This window comes from Zosterops lateralis (assembly GCF_965231275.1).
Source record: "Zosterops lateralis genome assembly, chromosome: 3".
In the NCBI taxonomy this organism is placed as follows: Eukaryota; Metazoa; Chordata; class Aves; order Passeriformes; family Zosteropidae; genus Zosterops; species Zosterops lateralis.
The window spans coordinates 109,714,728-109,739,128 of record NC_139764.1 but is presented as its reverse complement, the minus strand read 5'-3'; the positions used below and the strand labels follow the sequence as shown (position 1 = coordinate 109,739,128).

The following is a 24,401-nucleotide window of genomic DNA, read 5'->3' as shown; positions in this document are numbered from 1 at the left end:
TCCCCCTTCTTGGGTAAATAAAAGGAATTCTCTGTGGTTTATTCACAATTCTGGATCATGCTTGGTTGACTTGATGACCTTGGAGGTCTTTTCCAACCTTAATGATTCTGTGATATTGTAACTCGTAAACATGACCTGGTTATTCCACATGAAGATATGACTGCATCTGTCCTAGGAAATTCAGCAGAGCCAAGGATATCATCTCCAACCCTCAGCCCAATTGGCATGATTTGGCCATATCCCTGCTGCTAAACTCCTGGACCATCCAACAGGGTAAGATCTGAAGTTCCTGTTGGGAATAGACCCTGGCCAATACCCTTAGCCAATGCCCATGCTCAAGAGATGAACAGAAAATGTTTCACATAGGGCTGGTTTAGCCAGGCTGAATTAATGGATAATCCTAAACAATTATTGGCAAAAAAAATAACACAGTTCTAATGATTCTCTAGTAGTGTTGAATTTACTGGTATGGATTTGTTTTGTTGCACTTTTCATCTAAACATCTAAATAAGGTAGTTTTTTAAACACTGAATTTTTATTGCCATTGTTCCTGGCTGCCACCTATAGATCCAAAAGTGTGCAAGTTTTCCACAAGTCCCATCTCTTGGATACCACCTCTGTGAAGATCATAGAATCCCAGAATGGTCTGGGTTGGAAGGGACCTTAAAGATCATCTCATTCCACCCCCTGCCATGGTCAGGGACAACTTCCACTATCCCAGGTTGCTCCAAGCTCTGTCCAACCTGGCCTTGGACACTTCCAGGGATGGGGCAGCCACAGCTTCTCTGGGAAACCTGTGGCAGGGCCTCACTACCCTCACAGGGAGGAATTTCTTCCCAATATCCCATCTAATTCTGCCCTCTGGCAGTGGGAAGCCACTGCTCCTTTTCCTGTCACTCTATGGCCTTATCCAAAGTCCCTCTCCAGCGGAAGGGGCTCCAAGGTCTCCCCAGAGCCTTTTCTCCTCCAGGCTGAACAATCCCAATACTCTCAGCCTTTCCTTGCAGCAGAGCTGCTCCAGCCCTCAAACCATCTTCCTGGACTCTGGACTTGCACCAACAGCTCCATGTCTTTCCTGTGCTGGGGACCCCAGAGCTGGATGCAAGACTGCAGGATGTCCCAACTGCCACAGGATACGGGACATGCCACTAGAAACCTGTTTTTAGGCAATCGACTTTGGTGCCATTTGTCTAAATATTATGTGTGCAGTATAAGATGATCATGAAAGGGCCAAAACCCCTAAAGTTATTATGGGCAACCACACTGTTCTCCTTATTGTAATGATTCATTTTGATAAGTGGTTTGTGAAAACAAAAAAATCTCCCCTAATCCTCTAGATTTTTAGTTTTCATTTAGAAAAATAAATTAAAAACTATTTCAAAGGTCGAAATGCCATTGAATTTTTCAAAAGTGTTTTCAGTTATTTTAATCCCACTCAGAGAAGAAAGAAGATGAAAGGAACAGAAGATAATTTTTGAGTTTGTGGACACTTTTGAGAAATCAATACTTTACATTGGTTTGGGTGAGGGGAAAAGAAAACTCACATCACAGTGATTCTGACAAGGAAAAATAACTGTTTCCCATTCCCTGCTAGTTAAGATTTTGTTCCTACAGTGACACTCTGGCTGTCTTGGGCACCAAATCGGTAAATGCTGATCTGATGCAGAGACCCATGTGAGGGCCAGAAATAGGAATATTTCACTTCAGTGACCTGTCTCCTCTGCACTTTGGCTTCTCAGTTTTTTCAGGTCTTTTCAAAAAAAGTGAAAATGTAAAGACTAAGGGGAAAGAGGATTTAGAGGACATGGACAATTGGTAGGATGTTGTAAATATTAAAAAAAAAAAAAAAAAAGCACATGGAAAAGTCTTCAAGATATTTTTTTGGGCCACCTTTCTGTCTTCTAGACATGGGAAACCTATTTGATAGGAAGGCTGGTATCTTAGGGAAGCCACCAAAAATATGTGAATTCTAACCAAAATGAGTGCTCAATATGGAAATACGTCTTCATTTCAGATTGGGAGTGGCACAGCCTTTTATAAAAGGTCTCCTAAAGGTTATTTACAAATAACTAGCATTTAGAATGTTTATCCATCAGTCTCCAGGCACTTTTCAAAGCAGGAATTTATATTTATCCCCAGTTAGTAATGAGAGGAAAATGATAATTAAATATTTACAAGCCATATTTTGCAGACATCAATTAATAATACCACATAAAGTTTGGATGCTTGGAGTTTGGACTTGTATCAATATCTGGATCCTTATAATTTAACCTTAAAAAGAGGTAAATATTCCTCAGTTTGATTTTATTTTCTTTTTAGGTATGCCTGGCATATCAGAAATATGAATTATTATCATTGTATGTTGTGTTTTAAACAGTTGTAAAACCTAGACCAGCAGTAGCAGATATATGAGTATTTTAAGCCCTTGCAAGTCACTTTAAGAATCAGGTGATTTAATAATTTTGTGCTACATTTTATCATAATTTCTAGTCTTCAGAAGTCCAGAGAAATGAAAATGGGATGGAGTTTGCAAAAAGAGTAAGCAATAAAAAGGAAATTAAAGATATCACTACAAGTTATTGTATTGCATGATTTTTACACTACTTGTGTGATCTTCTGAGTCCTGATCTGGGGAACTGACTATACTGAGACACTTAAAAATTATTATGATCTTGCAAGTAAAAGAAATTAGTGTATATATTCTATTCTATTCTATTCTATTCTATTCTATTCTATTCTATTCTATTCTATATTCCATATTCTATATTCTATAAGCTGGCAATATTTGCATTCATTCATTCATTCATTCATTCATTCATTCATTTCCAATAGATGCAAATCATAATCATAGAATCATTTAGGTTGGGAAATATCACCAAGATCATCAAGCCCAGCCATTAACCCAGCACTGCTAAGCCCACCACTAAACCATGTCCCCAAAAGCCACATCCATGTGATTATTGAACACTTTCAGGGATGGTGAACCCACCATTTCCCTGGGAAGCCTGTGCTGATACCTGACCATCCTTTCAGTGATGTTTCTCCTAATATAATATCTAAACCTCTCCTGGCTCAACTTGAGTTTTTTTCCTCTCATTCCTATTATTTGTTACCTGGGAAGAAAGGCTGATCCCCACCTTGTTACAATCTGCTTTCAGCAGAGACTGAGAAGGTCAAATAAATAGTAAGTTTAATGCAGGATTAAATGGAAAAGAAACTTTCTGGCTTATAATTTTTGAAACTTTCAATTTGAGAACAAAAGCAATGATACTGTGTTCATTTGACTCAAATGACCAAATGACCCTGAGAAGTAAAATGGAAATGCTACCTTCAAAACTCAGAGGTATCATCTCAGAAATGATCTACAGGGGTGGGAAGAAACTTTAATGTTCTGAAATGCTGAACAAGAGTGTAGAAAATACCAGAATGGGACAAAATCTGATATTAGGGTACATAAGTGTAGGTGCCAACTTTTAAACATCAACAGTGCCAAACTCCTGGTACCATCAGAGGGGACTTAATGTAGTTTCCTGTCTGTAGGAGTCTACAGTGATTGGATATGTCCTGTGACATTTGGAAAACCTGCACAGATTTGATAGATATGAGGTAGGACTGAAGTCCAGCCTAACTTCTAGATGTTTCAACACTGGGCAGGTTACCCTCCTGTACCTCAGATTGTTCTACACAAATGAATTGAGCCCTGGGGCTTTATTCAATACAGTCAGAAAAGTCTGGAAAATGAATTAGCATATTAAAGGTATGTGTCTCCTATATGGTGAGCTGCACTATTCTCCTGGCTACACTGAGGGCTCCATCCCAAATAAAAATGTGGCTTGGCTGCTATTTGGGATGTTCTGTGGTACCCAAACATCTATGTCATGTGAACAGGAATAATTCAGAGGGGTTAGAGGGGACCAGGACCCTTTTAAAGCAGCAGTGGGCTGATGGAATACCTAATAGCACCTAAAAAGGCTCAGTTATATCTTGCCCTAGATCTACATCGACTACATGAGAAGCTCAGATCTCCAGCTTACATAAAAACACCAAGATATTGCTACTTTATCTAGAGCAGAATCTGAAACTTCTGTTTTAAAAACTAATGCTCATAGGAAAAGAATGTTTTGGAGTGAGTAAGGGGCCTATTTCTTTTACAGTTTAGCCTTTTAGTTACCAGCAATCATTAAAAATGGCAGCTTTCACCAAAACAGCCTTGTGTTTCATATTAAAAAGCGAACTCTTTAATGAAATGGTTCTGCAGAGTCTCATGGTAACTCTGCTTTCAGTTCCTGATGAATATATTCTTCTCCACAAATGCGGATATGCAGAGCCTTTTCCTTTTCCCATGAAGCTTATTAAGAGAAATAATTTTACTGAAAATTTCTAACCAACCTTTCTTGCCAAGCTCCTGTGAGGGTGTATTTTATTAGGCTCTCTTTAGGTAATGAGCATAAAAAGGCCGAGAGATATTATCTTCTACTTTATCTTACATTTCTATCACTAATTCCCCTTGCTCTAATTTTGGTGGTCTTTACTTCTCTGCAAGATAAAGTCTTTGAAAAATCCGAGAAAGTTGGATAATTTCCCTTTGCTGATGAAAGTAAGTTTCAAGTTTGAGAGAAAATCTGATTTTACATTTAAATCAGACATAGCAGGCAGAAGATTAATGGCAAAGCATTCAAATGTGTTTCCTGAAAGTTAAATTTAGCTGCCTGATTTTCCAGGCTAATTGAGCTCACGCTGAAATTGGTTCATTTTTGGTACGTTCCACACCTATGAAAGGAGTTGCTTTCATTATCATACTTTCATTTGGGTTTATAAGCCTAAAATTAAACATGGTGGTTTCATAATGGAGTCTTCTGGGTATTCTCAGCTTTGTAGTGCATCCCACTACAGCTCCCATAAACCAACTTTATTGTTCTGAGGGGCAAGGCTGAGCTCTCTGACTCTGGTGTTGGAGAGCTGCAGAAGGAAGGCAATGAACATCAGGCCAACACTTTACAAAGCCTGGTGCTTAAGGACATCCAGACCTGCCTGTAATTCTGCCCAGTGCTATGATGCAATTATGTCTTCTCATGTTTTAATGATGGCCTTACTTAAAAGTGAAAAGATCCAAGTGTGCCTGAAGGCTTGGAGTCTCGTTTGGCAACCACCTCAAGGACTCCTCCATATCCCAGGCTGGTGAAGCTTCAACATGAAGCAAAAGAAACAGCTTCTCTCTCAGTGGAGAAGGGGGAAGAAGCCATCTGCACTGAATGTTTACACCCTCATTTAAAATAAATAAGCCCTTTAAAACAGTAATGATGAAGACAAAGCAACCTTGAAATTATTGGTCAGATTTTCTCAGAAATTTGACTGTGAAAACCTCATGGTTATCCAAATTCAACAGCACACAGCTGATGACAGATGGTAAGATATGATATGACGTTTAATGTCTGTAAAGGAAATGGTAAAATATTTGTATCTCTTCACTGACACCAGTAACATCTGAATATAGAGGTGACAATATTGACTTTGAGGTGATTCTGTTGATTTCAAGGTCTCTCTTGTGAAGGCTGCCCAGGAAGTTAAATGGTGATAACTTTCCTTCAGAAGCTCAGAAGGTCTAACCATGATACAAGTTAGACTGATAGTCAAAAATCAGAACGTGGGCAGTGTGTATTACAGGGATAAGAAGTCTATGGGATCAGAGTAGCAAACAGTACAGAAGTTGACTTCAAACAAGGCCTTCATCTTTTCCTTCTGTTCATAATGTATTAAGGACATGTCCTTCTAAGCAGATGGACCTCCTTCTACCACGTGTAAGAGCCATGGAGAAAGTAGGAGGAGAGTGCTATAGCTGATGCCCCAAATTTAAGATAATCTATTTAGAATCTGTAAGTTTCAGACTTTGGGACTCATTTTCCACACTAAGAATTGCCCAGGCAACAGACCTGAAACTTCTAAAAACCGTGGAGTATTTCTGAGCTGTAGAGCAAAGATTAAACCATTTAGTGGTTCGTCTTTACTTTATGGGAAGGCAAAGAAATGGATGAGGTTCATTCAATTTACTACCATCTACAAATTTTTCCTGTGAAGAAAAGCCCTATTGCCCTCCTCAAATGAGAAAGACCAAGAATTATATATACATATATATATATATAGCATTTATAAACATGCTCATGACAAAGTGCAATCAAATTTGTAGCCTTTTCATTTGGAAAGGAGGGGAGGGCATTCCTTTTTCTTTTGGAAAACACGAGGGTGCCTTAAATGCTTCAAGAAATCTTAAATGCTGTGTTGAAAAGCTAGGCACCCCCAAGATATTTTTTCTTCTTTGATGAATGTGTATAGTTTTTTTTCCATGATTATGGAACTTAGTTTTTAATAAATCAGATAGAAAAAAAGAAAACAGATTTTCATCTGTTTTGTTGACTGTATAAAAGGTGACTTTAGGGGAATGTGGTATCATACAATCCATGACAAAAACCTTTAAAAATATTAGAAATTATGTAGTTCATCAGGAGAGCAGGACAAGGTGATTGAGACCTTACTCAAAGAAGGAAAGATCAAAGAAGGAATCCCTTCTCTGAAGGAAAGATGCCAGAAGAATTCACTCTAAGACCTATGGTAAATAAAGAGACAAGGAAAAAAAAGTAAAAATTAAATTAAAAAAAGGAAAAAAGAATGAAACAACTTGTTGCTCCATAGTGCCCCAGCACTGGCCACCAGTGTTGTCCCTCTCAGTTAACAAAATCCAAAGACTGAGGGAGCTCTTGGAAATCAAGGAACTCTAGAGGGCACCAGAGGTGTTTCACCAAAAACATTGTTCACCAGGCTTCCTCCAGTCCCTGCATCCAAACAGGAGGCTGCTGCTGTGAACTGAGACCTTTGGAATTACAACAGGAGCTGTTCTACCTGCTGATAAGCAAAGAAGTGTAAAAAAAAAGAGAGAACAATGTATAAAAGGGTGTGAGCACATCTTTGAAGGCAAACCACAAGTAAGTATTCGGGCTTGGCTTCTTGTTGCAGTTTAAGAAACACGCTGAGCTTCAAAACCCATTTCATGGCTCCGTTTTCCCCTTTGGAAAGAAGGATGTTACTTTCTCGCTGCTTCCAAAGTCTGAGGCTCTGGTTTCTTGTCTGTCACTTTTTGTGTCACCTCGTCAGGGTGATGCCAGGCACTGGCAGGAGGCTGACAGCTCCAGGCTCAGCGAGGAGCGAAGTGACAAAACTCTTGTCTCAAACAGTTTCATGGGGAGGGTGTTTCATATCATCTGGATGGCTCGACAGAACACAGAGTGATCCATGAGGATGCTGATTGCTCTCATTACTTAACTTTAGTGTTCTGAAACTATTATATTTTTGTGTGTCTGCTTTTATAAGGTTTCTGCAGTGAGAGAAGTGTCACTTACAAGAAAGTAGTTTTTCCCTTTGCCGTTTTGCTGTCTTTATCTTTTATATATGAAATAGAAGATCTGGGTGTGATTTTGCATCTTGATGAAATGCAGCCTTGAAGTTAAAGGATCAAACGCAACTGCAGTAATCTGTGGATGCTCTCCTTTCCCTATATGATGGATGGCATTAGTAGGATATCTGAAATTTCCAAACACCACAGAGTCTTAGAGACACAACTGTCCCAAAAGCAAATGTAGAAGATGTGTCTATACCCAGTCTTACAAGGGAAGAAAGTGAGGTTAGGAGGGTGTTTGATGAGGTCAGGGAGTCTGTATGTATAAACCAAGACACAGACATAGATCTGGTGAGTATAATCTCAGAAAGTTTTCTATTTGAAAGGTTTATGTGTTATGGTTTTGGATTTCCAGCACAGAATGTGGCTCATTTTTGATGGGCTTTCTGCTAACTCTAGTTTACATGAGATTTTGGGGAACCAAGAAAAGAATTTAAGAAAAACAATTTAAGAAGAACAACAAAACTGTTCTGATGCAAGGACAGGTTAAGAAGACAAGGGCATGAAGACATATCAGTGTGACTTTCAAGTTCCTGGCTGAGTCTCAGATATAACAGTGGAATGGAAGAGAGAAGAAGGTATGTGGTCTCTCTACTCAACAGGAGAGAAATATAATACAGTTTTTTTAATTTTTTTTTAAGTTACTCTCTTATTTTTTTGGATATTTGGTCTGATTTCAGGGATACCCTAAATGCTGATCTGAATGGCAGATGCATGTGAAACAGGATGTTTCTTCACACCTAAAATGATCCATATTCACACCTAAAATGCTCTCCACATTCACCAGACAGGCAAATCACTCTAAGGTTCTTACAGTGAAACTGGGGAATGAATGCTGTTGGTTCACCCTCAGCTGCATTAGCAAAGTGAGGATACACAGATTCCTCAGGTCCTGAGTGACCTGGCACAGCCTGGCCCCACCTCTAACAGTCAAGCATTTTTACCTGAAAGTATTGGCCATACCTAAACTTCCAACTGGGACAAGGCTGACCAGTGCCTGGGAATTGTTTGGTACAGAAAGAGATGGTCTTGGCCAAATTCGTTCAAGGAACCACAGAAGCATCCAAATATTACAGACAGTTGTGGTTCAGTGTCCAGGTCTAAAGTCACAGAGTTCATTAGATTAATTTTTGTGTATATTTTCAGGGTGTCTTAATTTCTGCCTGTTTTCAATCCTTCTTTGAAACGTGACAGAAACTCTTCCCTTCTTCACAGCAGGAATCTCTACAACTGAGAATAATCAGCTCATCTGGTCTGGTTCTCTGCTTTGGAGAGGGCTGGATGCACTAAACATATGGATAGCATAAAAATACTACAGAGATGAGAGAGATGGAATTATGGATATTTCCCATACTGACAAGGCTCAGATCTACCTGCACAGCCCTAACAGGAGAAGGATGGGGTTTGATGGTTGTCTTGGTTAACATTGTCCCAGATCCAACAGAAGAACCTGTTGATTGCAATGTCACCATTCAGCTCTGCTGATTTAGAGGAAGAATTATGTTGTTGGGGGTCATCTAAGCCTTTGCCATCTCCTCTCACAACTACCTGTGCCATAAAATCTCTGAGTGTGTATCTCAGAGCTCTTGTGTCTCCAGGCAGACTTGTCTTCATCTGCTGCAGGTCATGATTGCCCTGGTTTACTATTTCTGGGCTTTTCTAAAGTGAAGTATTCTCAGTGTCTTACATATGTTTTGCTTGCATCTGTCCTTTTGCTGTCTCTAAACATTACAATCCCCCTTTTCCTTGAGAGGAAGGAAAAGAACCTTGGGCAATTGAGAGTTTCCTCTCCTTTCCACATCTATTTTACCTGAACTGAATCCAAACTCAGTGAACTTACAATGCTAAAGACAGATTTATGTAACCTGAAAAGTCCTGAAAAAAATAGAGATGAAGTCTCAGCTTTACTGACATCTGTAGGATTTGAAACTGGTTTAAGTTTCAAGAGAAATTAACTTCCCAGCTTTTCCCTCTTCCATACTTGGGTGCACACATATGTACGCAGATGCCTAAGATGATTCTATGGGATTCTGAGGAAAAATCTTCTGAATTATAAGTAATAGAAGGTATTTTAAAGGAAACTGAATTTTATGTAAGTATTTTTCTTTTCTCTTTCATTTTCACTTCTCTTTCTTTTGCTCTTGTTCTTCTCACTCTTTACTCTCTTGATGATATTTATGGTCTCTCCACTTTGAAAGTAAATGGTGAGAAAAATAGGTTCATCTCATTAAAGCTATAGAAAATTTCAGGTTCTTTTCTAGTATTGATATGCTGACTTTGTTCTCTTTTGTAGTAAACTCAAAAATGCTTTGCACAGATCAGCCTTTAGAGGACAATAAAGAGACACTCCTGTCTCTGGACAAAAAGTCTCAGCACTTAGTAATGGAAATGGATTTTTCCCAGGGTCTTCTTGTTTGCTCCATGACTTTGTAATTATTTTTTTTCCTCAGAAACTGGGGTGGGGTAGTCAAGTGGTGACTTTCAGGCCAGATACAACCCACAGGACTATTTGTGTTCAAGGTGTGCAAGACCAGGTTGAGTGGGGCTTTGAGCAGCCTGGTCTGGTGGAAGGTGTTGCTGCCCATGGCATAGAGCTTGGAGCAAAATGATCTTTAAGGTCTCTTCCAACATTTCCAGCTCAAAGAAGAGCTGAAGGACAGTCTGGACAGCCCTGCAACATATCGCCACTTCTTGAATGCAGACTTTTGTAATGCTTAAAAAACTGAGTTACCCCAACACTTGGCCCATGAGGTTTGGGATCCAGCCCTGGCAAGACAGGACTTCCCTAAATCTAAACTTATAACACAGGCATGGCACCTGATTGGGCTGTAATAGGGTCTGGTGCCTCCAGGAATTCTAAACTTGCACTTTTATTGGTGATATATGTGTAGCACTGTCCCCAGGAGTAATTTGGGTTAGAGCATGCTTAGACCAGGCAGAAAAAAACCCAGAAATTCTACAGGTAAAGAGAAGCACAGATGGCCAATGGCTGTTCTCTGGCAATACTTTTATCTGCTGGCATCAATATACTTGAAGTTATTTGAAATTATCAATATAACTTCAACAACCTACTGATAAATGAAGTTATCAATGTAACTTCCCTGCAGTAAGATCCTCTAAAATGTACTGAAAAGGGAAAAACGTTGAATGAAAAATCCATAAAATGACTCTTGGCTCAGGTAATGCACAATATTTGTTCCTATAAATTTATGGGTCTGAATTGTCTTCTCATGATCAAATAATAATGAAAAATCATTTTTCATGGAGCACTGAGTTCTTAAATTCAGGTGAGATGAACATCTCAGAGAGCAGCTGCACAAACAGGGATGTACCAGAGGTGTACAAGAGCCTCTATTTTTTCCTATAAGATTGTGCAAAATCCAGCAGTTTTCAGGCTCACTGGAAGCTCCTTTGAAGATTTCCCATTCTGTGCTTTGTGTGAACTTTGAGTTTGGAGTTTGAGAAAACCCAACACTTCTGATCCCTTCATGGGGACTGTCCTGTACTTCATGTTGGACATTCACAGATTTCAATGAACTAAGATTCAGTGGAAAAACTTCAGGGAGGAGTTTTGTGAACTTGAAGATTTAAAACTGAGGAAACGGGAAGAAACTGGTTCTATCTGACCTATGCCAGGCTGTGAACCCTGGTCTTAATTATTAACATAGAACAAGTGACATCACGAGAAAGTGGAGAACACAACTCTACACTGAACAGCCGTAGGGGAATTTAAAGAAAACTCCCTTTCACCCAAATATAGTAGAGGCCGAATCCAATTCCACTGTAGACATCCAATATTATAACTCTTCAAAAAGACTTTCAATATCTTAGAATTTATTTTAATAATAAACATTTGTGTGATTCCTCTGATTTTTTACGGTAACAAAAAATTTCTTCAGATTTCTGACATCATATCATAGAATCATAGGATGGTTTGGGTTGGAAGGAACTTTGAAGACTCTCTAGTTCCCCTATGACACTGGTTGGAACAAGATGAGATTTAAGGTCCCTTCCAACCCACACCATTCTGTGATTCTGTGATATTTAATCTCAAGAAGACAAGTAGTGGTAGTAAGGGTTGAGATGATCTGGCTGTAAAGACTGATGGATTTAGGGGATGGGAACAATATTTTTTTTTACTACATTACACTGGTTTAGCTGTCCACAGTGTAAGTGTCTAATGTGTACTGGTTGGCTGATTTCCCATTCTGGTGGAGATCTAGACCAGAATGTTCAGCCAATGGGGTTTAGAGAGAGACTCTAGTTACACTGATGGAGACATCTATGTTAGACCTGTTTAATTCAGATTTCTCGGGCTGTACAGGTGAGATTCCTGGACACCGTGGGAGAAGATGTACAGCTGGCTGCAGTGGAGGCTCCTACAGCCATCTGAGAAGGTCCTCAGAAGTCCAGGTCTGAAGCTGATCTGACCTCAGCATCTCTACACTAGCTGGAAAAGGAATATGGTCACAGCTGCACCTCTGGGTCTGGCAGCACTCATCATTCCCTGAGCACAATCAGAGAGGACTCTGATTTAAGGCCAGAGAAGATTCTGTGTGGGATCAAGGCCTGTGCTCCTCCAGGTGCCCCTCTTCAGTCCAACACTAAGGTCTATAGCAGACATGAAGGAAAGTACTGACTGATCCAGGAGCTGCCTGCACAAGCTTTGCCCTCCAACCTACTGAAGTGCACCAGAGAAGGAAGGATTGGAGATCCATCAGTTGACAGTTTTGTAGCTGAAGCCTTCAGCATTTTATCCTGGCTGCTATTTCTACTTTAAACACAGGAATCCTTGGGGATTAGCCACCTCCTATCACATTTCCTCTGTGTGCTTGTCTTAGGGAATAATTGAGCTTAGGTAGTTCATTAAAATCCCTCTGTGAGCATTCTGCATAAATAAGGATGCTTCCCTTGATGTGGAGGTGTAGTTGTGTGTTTTGGAGTGTGTGTTATGGAAAATATCCACACACCTGGGTGCTCTGTGCATGCACACACAGCTTGAGAATAGGAGTGGGGTTGTCCAGGTGTGCTCATACACACGTAGGATGCACACAGATGTGTGTAAAAATAAACAGGAATGTCAGGGATGTGTGCATTTGTTTTTGGGGAATACCTTTGCCTCCCCACACCCCAACAGGTATATGGAAGAAGTGGGATGGTGAGTATTTTTGGGATTCCACTCTAAGTCTGAGAGACTAAATATTAGTTATCACAGCACTTATCAGAATGTTAATAACTAACAGATGTTGGTACATTGGGACACAGAAATTGTCTGTCCAGCCAGTGAAAGAGGACTGGCTCAGCTGGTTGTGCTAAAGAATAAACAGCACAATTCTAAGCCTTTATAGGGCTAGGAAACTTGCTTAATATTGTGGTCTGCAAACAACTCTCTGGGACAGTTCTTCACAAGTTTTTTTAATCTATTATCTAGTGGATGGAAAAAAAATAGCAATCTGTAGCCTTAGCAAGTCATGTATTCCCCTCTGTGGCCTAAGCAAAAACATCCTCCAGGATGTTTCATCAAACTTTGAGAGATAGCTTAGATGACCCCACTATTTCAAAGAGACCCTCTGGAATATCCCACCTCACTCTTGACTCTATTTGACACATAGCCTAAAGCAAAAACCTGAAATTGCACAGCAGCTCCTGAGCTAATAAATCTTTTTGACCCCAAAACATCTGTACACTTTTATACATCATTAGGATAAAATTCTAATGAAGTTTGGACTTGGTGTGCATGTACTAGAGGTCTTTCTTTTCAAAACAGCTTCTAAGCCTGTTTAAACCAGTACATTAAATATTGCTCAAGAACTGAGTCTAAACACATCATCAGTCTGGCTTTTTAGTGTGAGTCAGCTTTCCTTCTCCCAGATTTTTCCAGCATGTTGTTCTGAAATTAGTGCAGTAAAATTGTTTTAGTAGGTAATGTACTTTGAGGCCAGCCTGCTTTGGAAGCCAAAGAGTTAATAAAATGGTTCTGGTAAGATACTCTTAAATGATCTCAGTAGTATAGAGGAGCTTCTAGAACTATTTATTTAATTGGAAAGGATGCAACCTCTTCTTCCTATTATTTCTACTTTGATTAATTTATATTGGTTCAGAACCTGAGTTTCTATGCTTCTGGATCATCCACTTGTGAGCTGTGATTTGGCTCACGTTTAAAGTAAGAAAACTTTCTGGCCAGATGGGGAGATTTGACCAGTAGATGTAGAAAATACCTTATTCAAACTCAGGCTGTGGTCCTAGAAGCAAGTTGCATGCAGCAAATTTGAACTACATTGCTGGGCAAATCTGCACTTTTAATAGGCAGAGCTAGCAGGGATTATGGATGTTAATTAATTATTTGCATGTCTTTTAGGTAAGGGAACAAATACTATTAAAACATCATATGCAGTCTAAATCAAACATCTGGATTTTTAGTTTCCTCTTTCAAAATCGTACCTGAAGTGTGTTAAATGTCTCTGGATGTCGAGGTCTAATATTGGAGTTGGTCTGGAGGATCCGAGGGGTGATCTGTCTTGACTTAGAAGGTCTTGGAATTCTTTACATATTTGTCTAAAAGGAAAATTGAAATCCTTCAATAGAACAGGTCTAATCCCTCCCATAAAGCTGATTCCCAAAACACTCCCACCTTACCCTGAGTGATCTCATTCATAAAACAGAAATGCTTGACAGAAGTGTTGTTACAGAAATTAAACACAAACCCATCTCTGGTTTCCCTGACCCAAATTCTGAGAGCCAACAACATACAGAACCCCTTGAACAGGAATATTTTCCCTGTGGAACCATATTAATGCTAACATTTTAAAACGTGATTGTTCCCCTGAGTAGGACCCAGTTTGGCAGTGTTGAGTCTAGCTTACCTCACTTACATTGGCAGCAAGGCTTATGGTTCAAGGAAATGGTGAACTAGCATTAGAATATGCCTGAAATGTGTAAATTACTCTATTATTTAGTTTGTGTAAATACACCAATACTTGTACATGGGCTTGTATGCATTTTGGGAACTGCTTTATCTTCATGTTGAAGTCCTGGATTGTAGGAATGCATTTCCCACACCCAGCAAGTGTTTTCCATACAGGGAAAAGTTTAAGACTCACCCCTTGCATTTCTTATAAGGTAAAGAACCCAGAAACTTCTTTATCCTCCTGGCAGTGATTGGCTCAGTGTCAAGAGAGAAGCATCTATTGGACCTTTCCACTGTTCTTCAAATCCTGTACCTCTCCCTATTGGCAGCAAGCCAAATTGTCCCTCCCAAATATTCAGTATTTAGGAAGGAGCACAAAAGAAAAGAGAGGCTTTTTGGAGTGTTTCTAGCAGGGTGTCAGAGGTTTTCTCAGACACCTGTGTGCGACTTTTCTTTTGTTTTCTGTTTGTGACTTTTTTTATTTTTTTCTCATTTATTAAACCTTTTGCTTTACAAAACACCTGTGAAGAGCAGTCCTGCTCAGATTATTTTAAGCCAATCTGCAAGGGCTGGACCCTCAGAGATTGATACATTTACTTGTGGTTCATAACACTCTGGCCACTTGTTAATCTGTTATCACTGGATATTTTGGACTTGCCTCCTTGTCTCCCCAACCCTTAAGACAAAGAGGTTGTAAAGGAAGGAGCCCTTGTAGTGACAATTCAGGGTCTGTCTTCTCTGGTCTCCCACCCATAGCATAGTAGCCCATCTTCTTTGTAAAGAATGGATGGCCTTACTCTTTTTCCTCTCCCACTCAGTCTTCCCTGAGGTTTTTCAGGGTGCCCCAGCAGCTGGGGGTTAAATTTATTCCCTAGAACTCCTCTATATAGGATCTTGCATTAGGAAAGACCAGAAAATAAGGCCTTTTCGTTCTTGTGGTGTTGTATTGTTGTTTGTAAATTAACCTAGGAATATCTACCAACAAACTTAAAAAAAAAAAAAAAAAGAACCAAACAGTTCAGTTTAGCTCATGTCCTCAGAACAGCATTATCTGGACCATGGATGAACAGACATCACTTACTTCACATTCAGTTAATTCAGAAAAGGAAAGGGGGCCTGTCCAAATTAGCATAGAGCTCTCCATTGCCTGTATGGGAAATAAAGGCACTAATGGGGGTCAGGAGGGCGTGATCACCTCCAGATGATCAGGACACTTGGCTGGGGCCCTGATCCTTGTTGGATTAACCTGGTACTGGTCTATTCCTGAGAATAGACCCTGTTGTGGGCTGTCTCTCAAGACATGCCCAAAAGATATTTAGGAGAATTCAATGAGCCATTCTAACATTTCAGTAACCTGGACAAGAGCAATCTGATGACTCAGAGTGTATGTGGTTTACTTTGTTCACATAGATGCAATCATTGTGCCTAGGGGCAGTTTCTAACACTAAAGAGCATCTCTGTGATCCATGATTCCTTTTAGGAGACTCATTACACACCTGATCCTAGATAAAGTTTGGGTTCTTTAGTATCACCTTGTTACTCCTTGTGTTTTGGGACATGGGTGTAATGGAAAAAGTGGTTAAACTCAGCCTGTTGGTCTTTAGAAGGTCCTTCACTGCTGATTTATAAGCAAGAAAACTGTGTTAAGCTGGTTTTGCCCTTCACTTTATCACAGTGATACAAGCTGGGAACAGAGATCTTGGATTGCTCTCTCTTGGCTGAGAGGAGAAACTTATTTCCTGCTGTGCTGTTGAACCCCATCCAAGGTTTCTCTAAATGCTTGTCATCTGCACGGACCTAGACACCGACTGCTTGAAAAGACAGCATCACCCCAGCCTTTCAGGCAAAGAGAGGTATTCAGCAGAAATGTATGTAAATGCAGCATACAGTTTTAATGAATCAGGTCCTTAGAGAAAAAACAGTTCCTTTCAACAACTGAAAACAGTCAGTCATTTTGGCTTCTAAACAATCCACTATCCCCAGTCGGCCCTGTCAGCACTGCTCTTCTCTCCTTCCTCCAACCTCTACTTTCTACCTGTTGAAAAAGTTCATCTTAAAAGTTCTTTTATTTTAACAAAGGAAAGTGTCAGAACCAAGCGTGCAATTAAGTTCCCTTCTATCTTCACGTGTCAAAAGTCTTTACTGAATGTTGGCAGATTGAAAGAAAAGAAAAAAAACTTTTTTATTATACATGAAAACCTGCAACAGGCAGTAACCTACTCTTTTTTTTTTTTTTTTTTTTTTTTTTTTTTTTTTTTTTTTTTTTTTTTTTTTTTTTTTTTTCAAGGGGATTTCTAGGCAAAGTGGTGTCTCAGAGCCTCCACTACCAGTAAAATATTACCTGGGGTAGTGACAGGGAGAGGGGTTGGCAGTTTTTTGCTGAGTTGGACTGTGATTTTGAAAAAGCAAAGGAAGATGGTTGTGCTGTCCTAGAGAGGCACAGATAAATAAAAATAGTCCTGGTCACTCGTGGATGGGAGACATCTAATAATTTGTGATTCATGGTCAGATGATTCAATATATGACCAGAAAAAAAAAAATTCTGTCCTGGGTCAAAACAAGAGCCCATGCAGCCCATGATCCCTGCCAGTGGCCAAAGCAGATGCCTGGGGTTGAGTACAGGAGTGGGGCAAATGTGGGCCCATAAATCTGATTTATTCTGAGTGTGGCAGAGTTGTCAGGTGTCCAAGGACCAGATAGCAGAGAAGGGTCATGAGCTGGATGTTGATTAGTCTGTGCTGGCTGTAATCAACTCCACAATAAAATTATTATTCACAGTATTCTGGTTTGGTCTGTGTAAATGTGGGTGTGTCTGTCCCTCTGATCATATGGAAGACCTTGTTCTGTGAAACACTGGGATGTTTCCTGTAGCATGCTGTGCCTCTCCAGCAACTGGAATAGTTGACACATCTCTCCAAGCTGCAAACTGGTCAGGTTCTTTCCTCTGCTGTAAAACCTTTCAGGCTCTCCCATGCCTCTCCAAGGTGATTTTACCAATGTTTAAAGACACTATAAAACCAGGTCCCACTATTTTTTTCTATTTCTATGCGAATTGAACGTGTATCCTGAAACCTTTTTACATTTCTAGGGCTAGCAGGCCAATATCTGTATCTTTGGCCAGAATCATGACAATTCAGTCTTTTATTGGAGCATTTTGCTCTGTCCAGAACACCATCTACTTTCCCAGACAATAATCTGCTCAGTCAAAGGAGGTGAGTGGAAAGAAAGGGAATATTAGGAGGCTGGTTTCTCTCATTGCTTATGCCTTTTTTGCCCTTTCAGCTCTTTTTCAGCCTGTTTCACTCCCATCCTGCCATTGCTGACACCTGTGGCTACACAGCCCAATCATCTCTTCTTCCCATGACAATTATTAAGTAAACCTCTCATTCTTCACTGTCTAGTCCATTAAACTGTTAGAACAGACCATGGCACCGTCCTGCTGCATCAATTTGTACTGTCCCAGGCAGGTCCTGAGTCTGCAAATGTGAGAGAGACCATTTCCATGAGGTACCTTTGGAAGACGAGGCAGTTCAACCAAATGACCATGATTTGTTCCATGATGGACAATGGCCCTGTTTTTGTTCTCTGTATTTCTATCAGCATGGCCTCAGGCCAGGTAGGGCTGAGCAGGGCAATGAAAAGGGTCACGCAAGCCCAGTGGCCTCCGTGTGTTGGCTGTTGGCACCTAAAGCAGCAGTTTTTAGCTTTCAGTGTCCTGTGGGGCACAGTTCTGCTTCCACTCAGGGTGGATGGATTGCTGGATTACAAGGTGTGGATGCCCTTAATGTCAAGGAGGCCTGGGAGCTCCTGGACACTGGAGCCTTCCTCACTGTAGCCAAACCCAGTTCAACTCAAGTGGCAGTGGGTGCCTGTGTTTGGGCAGCTGAATGGAGCTGATGAATTTGGATGTCTTAATCCATAATGGAAAAACACCTAGGTATGAAAAACTGGAAATCATTTTACCCTTTCCTCTTATTTTTCATTACTTATATTATAAGGATTGCATAAATAACTTTGTTGTTTCCCCTTATTTTTCCTGAAGACCCCACATCTGAGCACTTCTGTGGCCTTCTGGCTCTGTCCTACAGTGGACAGCAGGAACACACACAGGCAGTGGCACTCCAGCTCTTTCCACAGACAAAGCTTGCCATGAGTGGTCTTACCATCCTGGAACTTCTGTGTTGGTTTTGGTGGCAGCATAATAATCCCCCTCTCTTTCTGGTGTCATCACTCACAAGCCCATGAGGCAGAGAAGTTGTGGAATTGCTGAAATTGCAAAACCTTCAGCTTGGTGTGGCTGGTGAGAAGTTGAAACTCCTGATGATTATTTAGATCTCTTTGTATCAGATATGTGGAAGCACGGCTGGGAAATGCCATGCTGATGTTGTGGTGCCATGGAGGAACACCTGGGCAGGGCTGGGAATCCCTGTTCTCCTGGCAGGCAGGAGAGGGCAGTAGTAACACACACATTGACCCATCCGTCCCTGCTACCAGCGCTGACTGCAGCAGGATGTGGCCTTTCTATTATTGACAGACCTCGCTGAGCAATCTCCTGGTGCTTTTAACTGATAAGATGGGTGACAAAAGTAATTTTTTTTCCTAACAAGTGCTGGATAAAAGCCTACAAGCCCCAAGTTCCTGGTGGTTAGAGGTAGCGCATGCCCATAATACCTTAACTCAGTAGTGAAGGAGGCTGAGAAAGTAGATATGGGGTGGTGAGAAAAGGTAGTGAGACTCTTATGTGCCCCTGAGTGGCACAGCCTTTGGAGACAGGACATAAAAGTGACCCACCAATTATTGCAATCCATGGCTTTGTGGTTTCTCACCAGAGCCAGGGAATAATGGGGAAGATTTGCGTCATTTTGGTTGAGTTGTGTTCCATAAATGGGACAAATCCTCAGCTGGGAGACAGGATGTTAATGGACAGAGCAATGGGGACACACAACTTGCAGAGAGGAATTTCTACTGGCCAACTGAAACCTCTTGAGCTCCTAAATGTGGATAGAAGTAAGAACAAGATAATATTCCACTTACATCATTCCTTTTAATGTACAGGGTAATTAGGAGCGTGATACATGAGGTCTCTCATCACCTTCACAACCAGAAAATTCCCTCTGATCCACGTGGTGATGCTTTTATCACCCCCAGGAAGGATCACAGCCTGTATTTATGGGATTCACAAGCATGAGATGTTTGAGTGGATCTCACCTCTGGGTCACTGTCAGGGCAAAGTGCTCTGGATTCAAGAGGGACACCAAGGCCAGGAATCTTGCCAAAGCAGAAGGACATTGGGATACAAAGGACAATCCTGTTGCTGGTCAGCCCTTTCTCCTAGTACAGGGAAATTCCACTCTGTTGGATGTACCACAGCCTGAAAGGGTTTTAAAACACTTCCAGTATGAAGGGGATTATTTGAGAGCTTGGATTTATCATCTCAGCTCTACTTCAGCCTCAAATATGACTCTGCGTATTTGTGAGCACAGCGAGGCTCTGAACATGTTCAAGGTTACCCTACACAGTCAGACCACACACCTAGGGCAGGTCTACCCTGCTCCACGCAGACTATTTATTCCTGTTTCCCATGGCTCGTGAAGGCTAATTCCTCCTTCATCAAGGCTAATTAACCTAGATGAAATGTTATCCTAACATGATGTTACTGCTCCAGGGAGACGAGTGGCTTGTTTAGAGTGAAGTCTGATGCCTCTTTGTGTCTTTAATGTCTTTAGCAAAGCTCCCCTGCTGTTGTACATTGTTCCACTGCCTTTGACTTCAGGGGAGCTCTTGCAGTTTGCATCCAGAGGATCTGTCCTTCTGCAAACCAGCTCTCCCTCAGCAGACTAATGATAATTATCCAACAGTAACCAGTACTTCAGCAAAAGCTCAGATCTCCTGCTCACACACAAACAGGAGACAAAGCCAGTCTTTATCCCACAGACCTTACCATGTAATAATATCCTCTGTTCTCATCTCAACCAAAGCATCTGGGAAGATGTTTGTGCCCCCTTAACCACAGGCAGTGAGAGCACAGCCACCAAAGCCCCAGTGCAGTAAGTAAGGTCCCTCTTTCAGCATCTTTCAGCAGGATTGCTCTCACCCTCAGTCAGTGAGCACTGTTGTGATAGCAGCCACCACAATCCCAGCTCCAGGCTCCCACTCCTCCCTCCCCCAGCCCACAGATCCAACATGGAGAAGTGTCAGACCGAGTTCTTTTTTCGCTCCCTCCTTACTTTGTCGCTAGGATCATCTTTTTCCTCGCTGTCTGCTCTTTCTGTTCCATGTGCTGTCTGGCAATGTGCTCTCCTACTGCCTTGGCAGGGAACTCTGTTTCACAGGTGTAGCCGAAATCTCTGGCCAAATGTAGTGCTTCCCCTGTGGTCAAACAAAATGGGTCAGTTTTTTTAGGGTTATTATAATTATTATTTTTATCACCATCATCATTATATTGTGTATTACAATATAAGAATAAAGAGATTATTACACTCTTTTAAAAAACCCCAAAGAGTGGCAAGTCACTTCTATAGACAGTCATTCTCAAGCCAGTTACACATTCCAACCCAACTGGCCTGCTGGTGTTTAGTCATCAGTTGGTGCCAGGCAGAAGATAGGAAGGGTATCCCTCTCACCAGGTGGAAGGACGTCCCTCTCGTGAGAAAATACTGCCCAAGACACTTGGCCCTGCCTTGCCACCAGTGAGTATTGGGCAGCTGCCCAATTTTGCAAGCCCTGTTCGTCATTGATATTCAAGGTATGGAAAAGAGCAGAAAGTAGGAATAAACCGCTTTGAAGAACTGAGTCAACCTTTGGTGCTTCACTCCCTGTGTCTAATGGAAGAAGAGCCCTCTACCCCAGGAAAGACCCATGGGGTTAACACACATTCCAGTGTATTTGCTTAAAGGGTAAACCAACAGTATAAGTGCCCCACACCAGAGAAGAGCACACCCCAAGGGAGAACTCAATAAATAATCCTGTTTTCAAAAGGATTGCAAACAAAATTGGCCAGGCAAAACAAAAAGGGAAAATGATGAAGAAGACAGGTGCACTGAGCCCCTCTCTATCTCACTGCAAAGACTGAACACGAGAACCCAACACTGTGCTGGCTGCCAAATTCCTCTGGAAGGACAGGACCCTCTTCACTAACTTTGAGAATCTAGAATTTAATTTTAGGATTTACTGAACACTCTGACCTCCACTCTGTGACTCCGACAACCTCGGTGTGGGACTTATCTGATCAAAAGCATATGTCTGGATTGTGAACATCTGTGCCTAAGTTAATCTTTGCCTGGTGGGAAATAGGCATTTCCAGATGACACTTGTTCTCATCTCATTGCAGAAAGAAGAAATAGGTCAGCTACCAGCGGCGTATGCTGAACATACACATCTGCATGAGTGACTAATAGATGTGCTCCAGAAAAGAGTTCAGGGGTTGTGAGTTTTTCACTTTACTTTTATTTTTATTTTTTTTTCAGAGTTGTGTGTTTGGTTACCGTCAGGAGAAGTGGTATTGGACTCTGGCTCTTTGAAGTTCAAAAGGCTGATGCTGTCGGGAGGGATACAGGACATGTAACTCCTCCCTTTGAGAACATCTGCAGTGGAATTCATCAGATTAAATGTCAATATTGATGTCTGGCTTAACACTTCCAAGTCAATGGAGACAAACTAGCACTTGAAGCATGTATCATCCTGCACTAGAGTAGAAGGCAAAAGGGAATCAGAGGAATTATGGAAAGTCTAGATTAGAACTCAGGAAATCCCTTTCGGCTGACAGCACTGCCTCAGATGAGGTTATTCAAGGCTTTTCCAAGCCTAGTCTTGAATGTTTCCAATTATGGAAATTCCACAACTGTTCTGAGCAACATAATAAAATGTTTAATTATTAATTTAACTTCATTTAATCATTAAATTAAATCATTAAATACCCAGAAGTGCCGATTTCTCCCCTATTTACTCTGATCTGACATGAGAAGGTGCAACTGCAATGAAAATGGGGAGATGAATCCCGTCCTCAGCAAGGCTTGGTTAAGCCAAGGAAGAGGAGAAGTTCCATGGAAACAGTGGTCCTGTGCCAGGGACAGTATGAGGAATAAAAAACTGAACTGCATGCACTGACCTCTATTCCAACTCCATTCTTCCCCTTTTGAGATATTATTTTCTCCTCTTCTACCACCAGAGTTTTTATGGAAAAGCACCTTTTGATTCCACAAGAAAATACTTTACTGTGTGTTTATCTGCCCCAGTTTATTCAGGTACTGACAAAATCCATGCACCACTCCCAGGCAATCTGTTTGCTGATACCAGCCAGCTACAACCTCTGCAGCTGTAACCAACTTTACAGGAAAAAAATAAGATTATACACAAAATCATCTGCTTTCTTTGGATTTTTTTTTTTAATGTGATTCCTGGTATTCCTAAAAAGAATGGAGATGTGAACAAGCAATCAGTGTCTCTGAGTTGAAAAGATAAACAGTTTCCACTTAGTTTGCAGCTTCAAGAAAATTAAAATAATTTTAAGTGAACACAAAATGGATTTCAGTGAAAACAAAATGCATTTCAGCAATAAGTTAACAGAGAATCAGAATGAACAACATAGAGCTGATTGATTACTTTGAATTTCAAGCATCTATCCCAGACTTCTTCATAGGTGGGAAAGGGTACATATTTAAGCCACAGCTTTTACATTTCTGTAGAGTAGTTTCAAAATGCTTATTTCAGATATTGCTTTTAACCTTCCTTAAAAAAAGACTTCCAGAGTAAATTAAGTTCAGAAGAGTGCCAGGTTTTGCTTTTCAATAATTCTGTTAAAATAGCTGATAGGTTTATCTTCATTCCAGCATGAAAAGAAAATAAAAGTCAAGCCCTTTATAGCTGTGATCAGGTGGAATTGCAATTCTCCAGACAGTTTCATCAGGGTCCCAGTCAGTCCCAGTAATAACACAAGGAGTGTAGACAGCAAAGAATTTAAACATTTAGTCATTGGAAACATCTTGGTTTCTTCAAGAGAGCAGAGCTTTTTGTGTTGAAATGTAGGCATTCGTTTAACATGCTCAACGTGTTAACTGACTGGAATGTGAATGTTTCCACTTACATTTCTTCTTGGAAAAAAGGGAATGAAATTGCAAATTGTCCTTCAAATTTATATTACAAAGATGGTTTATATTATTTGCCAGATCTGAGAAAATTCTACTAAATTGTTCTGATGATCTGAGAAAATTATTCAAAAGTATAAAAACTGTCTAGATCTGGGATTGCGATTGTGATATAAAACCACTTGAGAAAAAAAAAAAAAAAAAAACAAACAAAAAAACAAATTACTTATCTTTTCATGGATATAGATTGGTAAAAATGTAAATACAAATGTAATTACTGTTTTTAAAGAAATAATAATTAAAATACCTTAAATGAAAATTGAAAATATTTTTGGTGGAAATGGTAAGCTGACATATACTATAAATGCATGTTGAGCTATGTATATTTTTTCATATAAGCATGCATATACTACAAGGAGTAGGCATCCTGAATTTTAACTACAAATTTTAAATAAAAAATAAAAATTTGGGCTTGAGAACACCCTGCAGAGCATAATTTCTCCTATCTTATTGTAGAACAAAAATGTAATTTTAAACCAGGACCAAATGATGAATTGATATTTAGAGGTGTACTGTATGATTTTTGTGAATAGATGTCCCTTTGATCGCTGTACAGTAGGATTAAGCCTGCTTGGTGGGGGAAATTAGTTTATACAAAATGTCGTCGAATATGTGGACAAACATTTTCTTTGGGAGAAAATGTGTAAATGTTGGAAATGGGGATGAACTGAGCTTTTTTCTTCTACCTCAGATTTCCCATCCTCTGCCTAGTTGTTGTTTACATCGGAGTAGGAATCATGAGAACATTAGAAACCACAAAAATCCCTGACTTTCATAGTTAGTTCCCTTGTTTCAATCTAAATCCAACCTAAAATCGAATTTCCCCGTGTGTGACACCTCCAGCCCTTCCCTCCTGCCGAGATAAGGAGCAAATGTTGGGAATCCTGGATTTTCCTTACACCCA

The 24,401-nt window shown here is 40.4% G+C and overlaps 1 protein-coding gene across 1 annotated transcript in view; it reads right to left on the bottom strand.

The window, feature by feature from the left end:
• TFAP2D (transcription factor AP-2 delta) overlaps window positions 1-24,401 on the bottom strand; it is a 49,243-nt gene that overhangs the window by 1,014 nt on the left and 23,828 nt on the right. The window contains exons 6-7 of the mRNA XM_083856807.1: window positions 20,582-20,723; window positions 13,889-14,002 (exon numbers count right to left, since the gene is read on the bottom strand). Coding sequence (XP_083712933.1) covers window positions 13,889-14,002; window positions 20,582-20,723 — 256 coding nt within the window. The remainder of the gene's footprint in view (window positions 1-13,888; window positions 14,003-20,581; window positions 20,724-24,401) is intronic.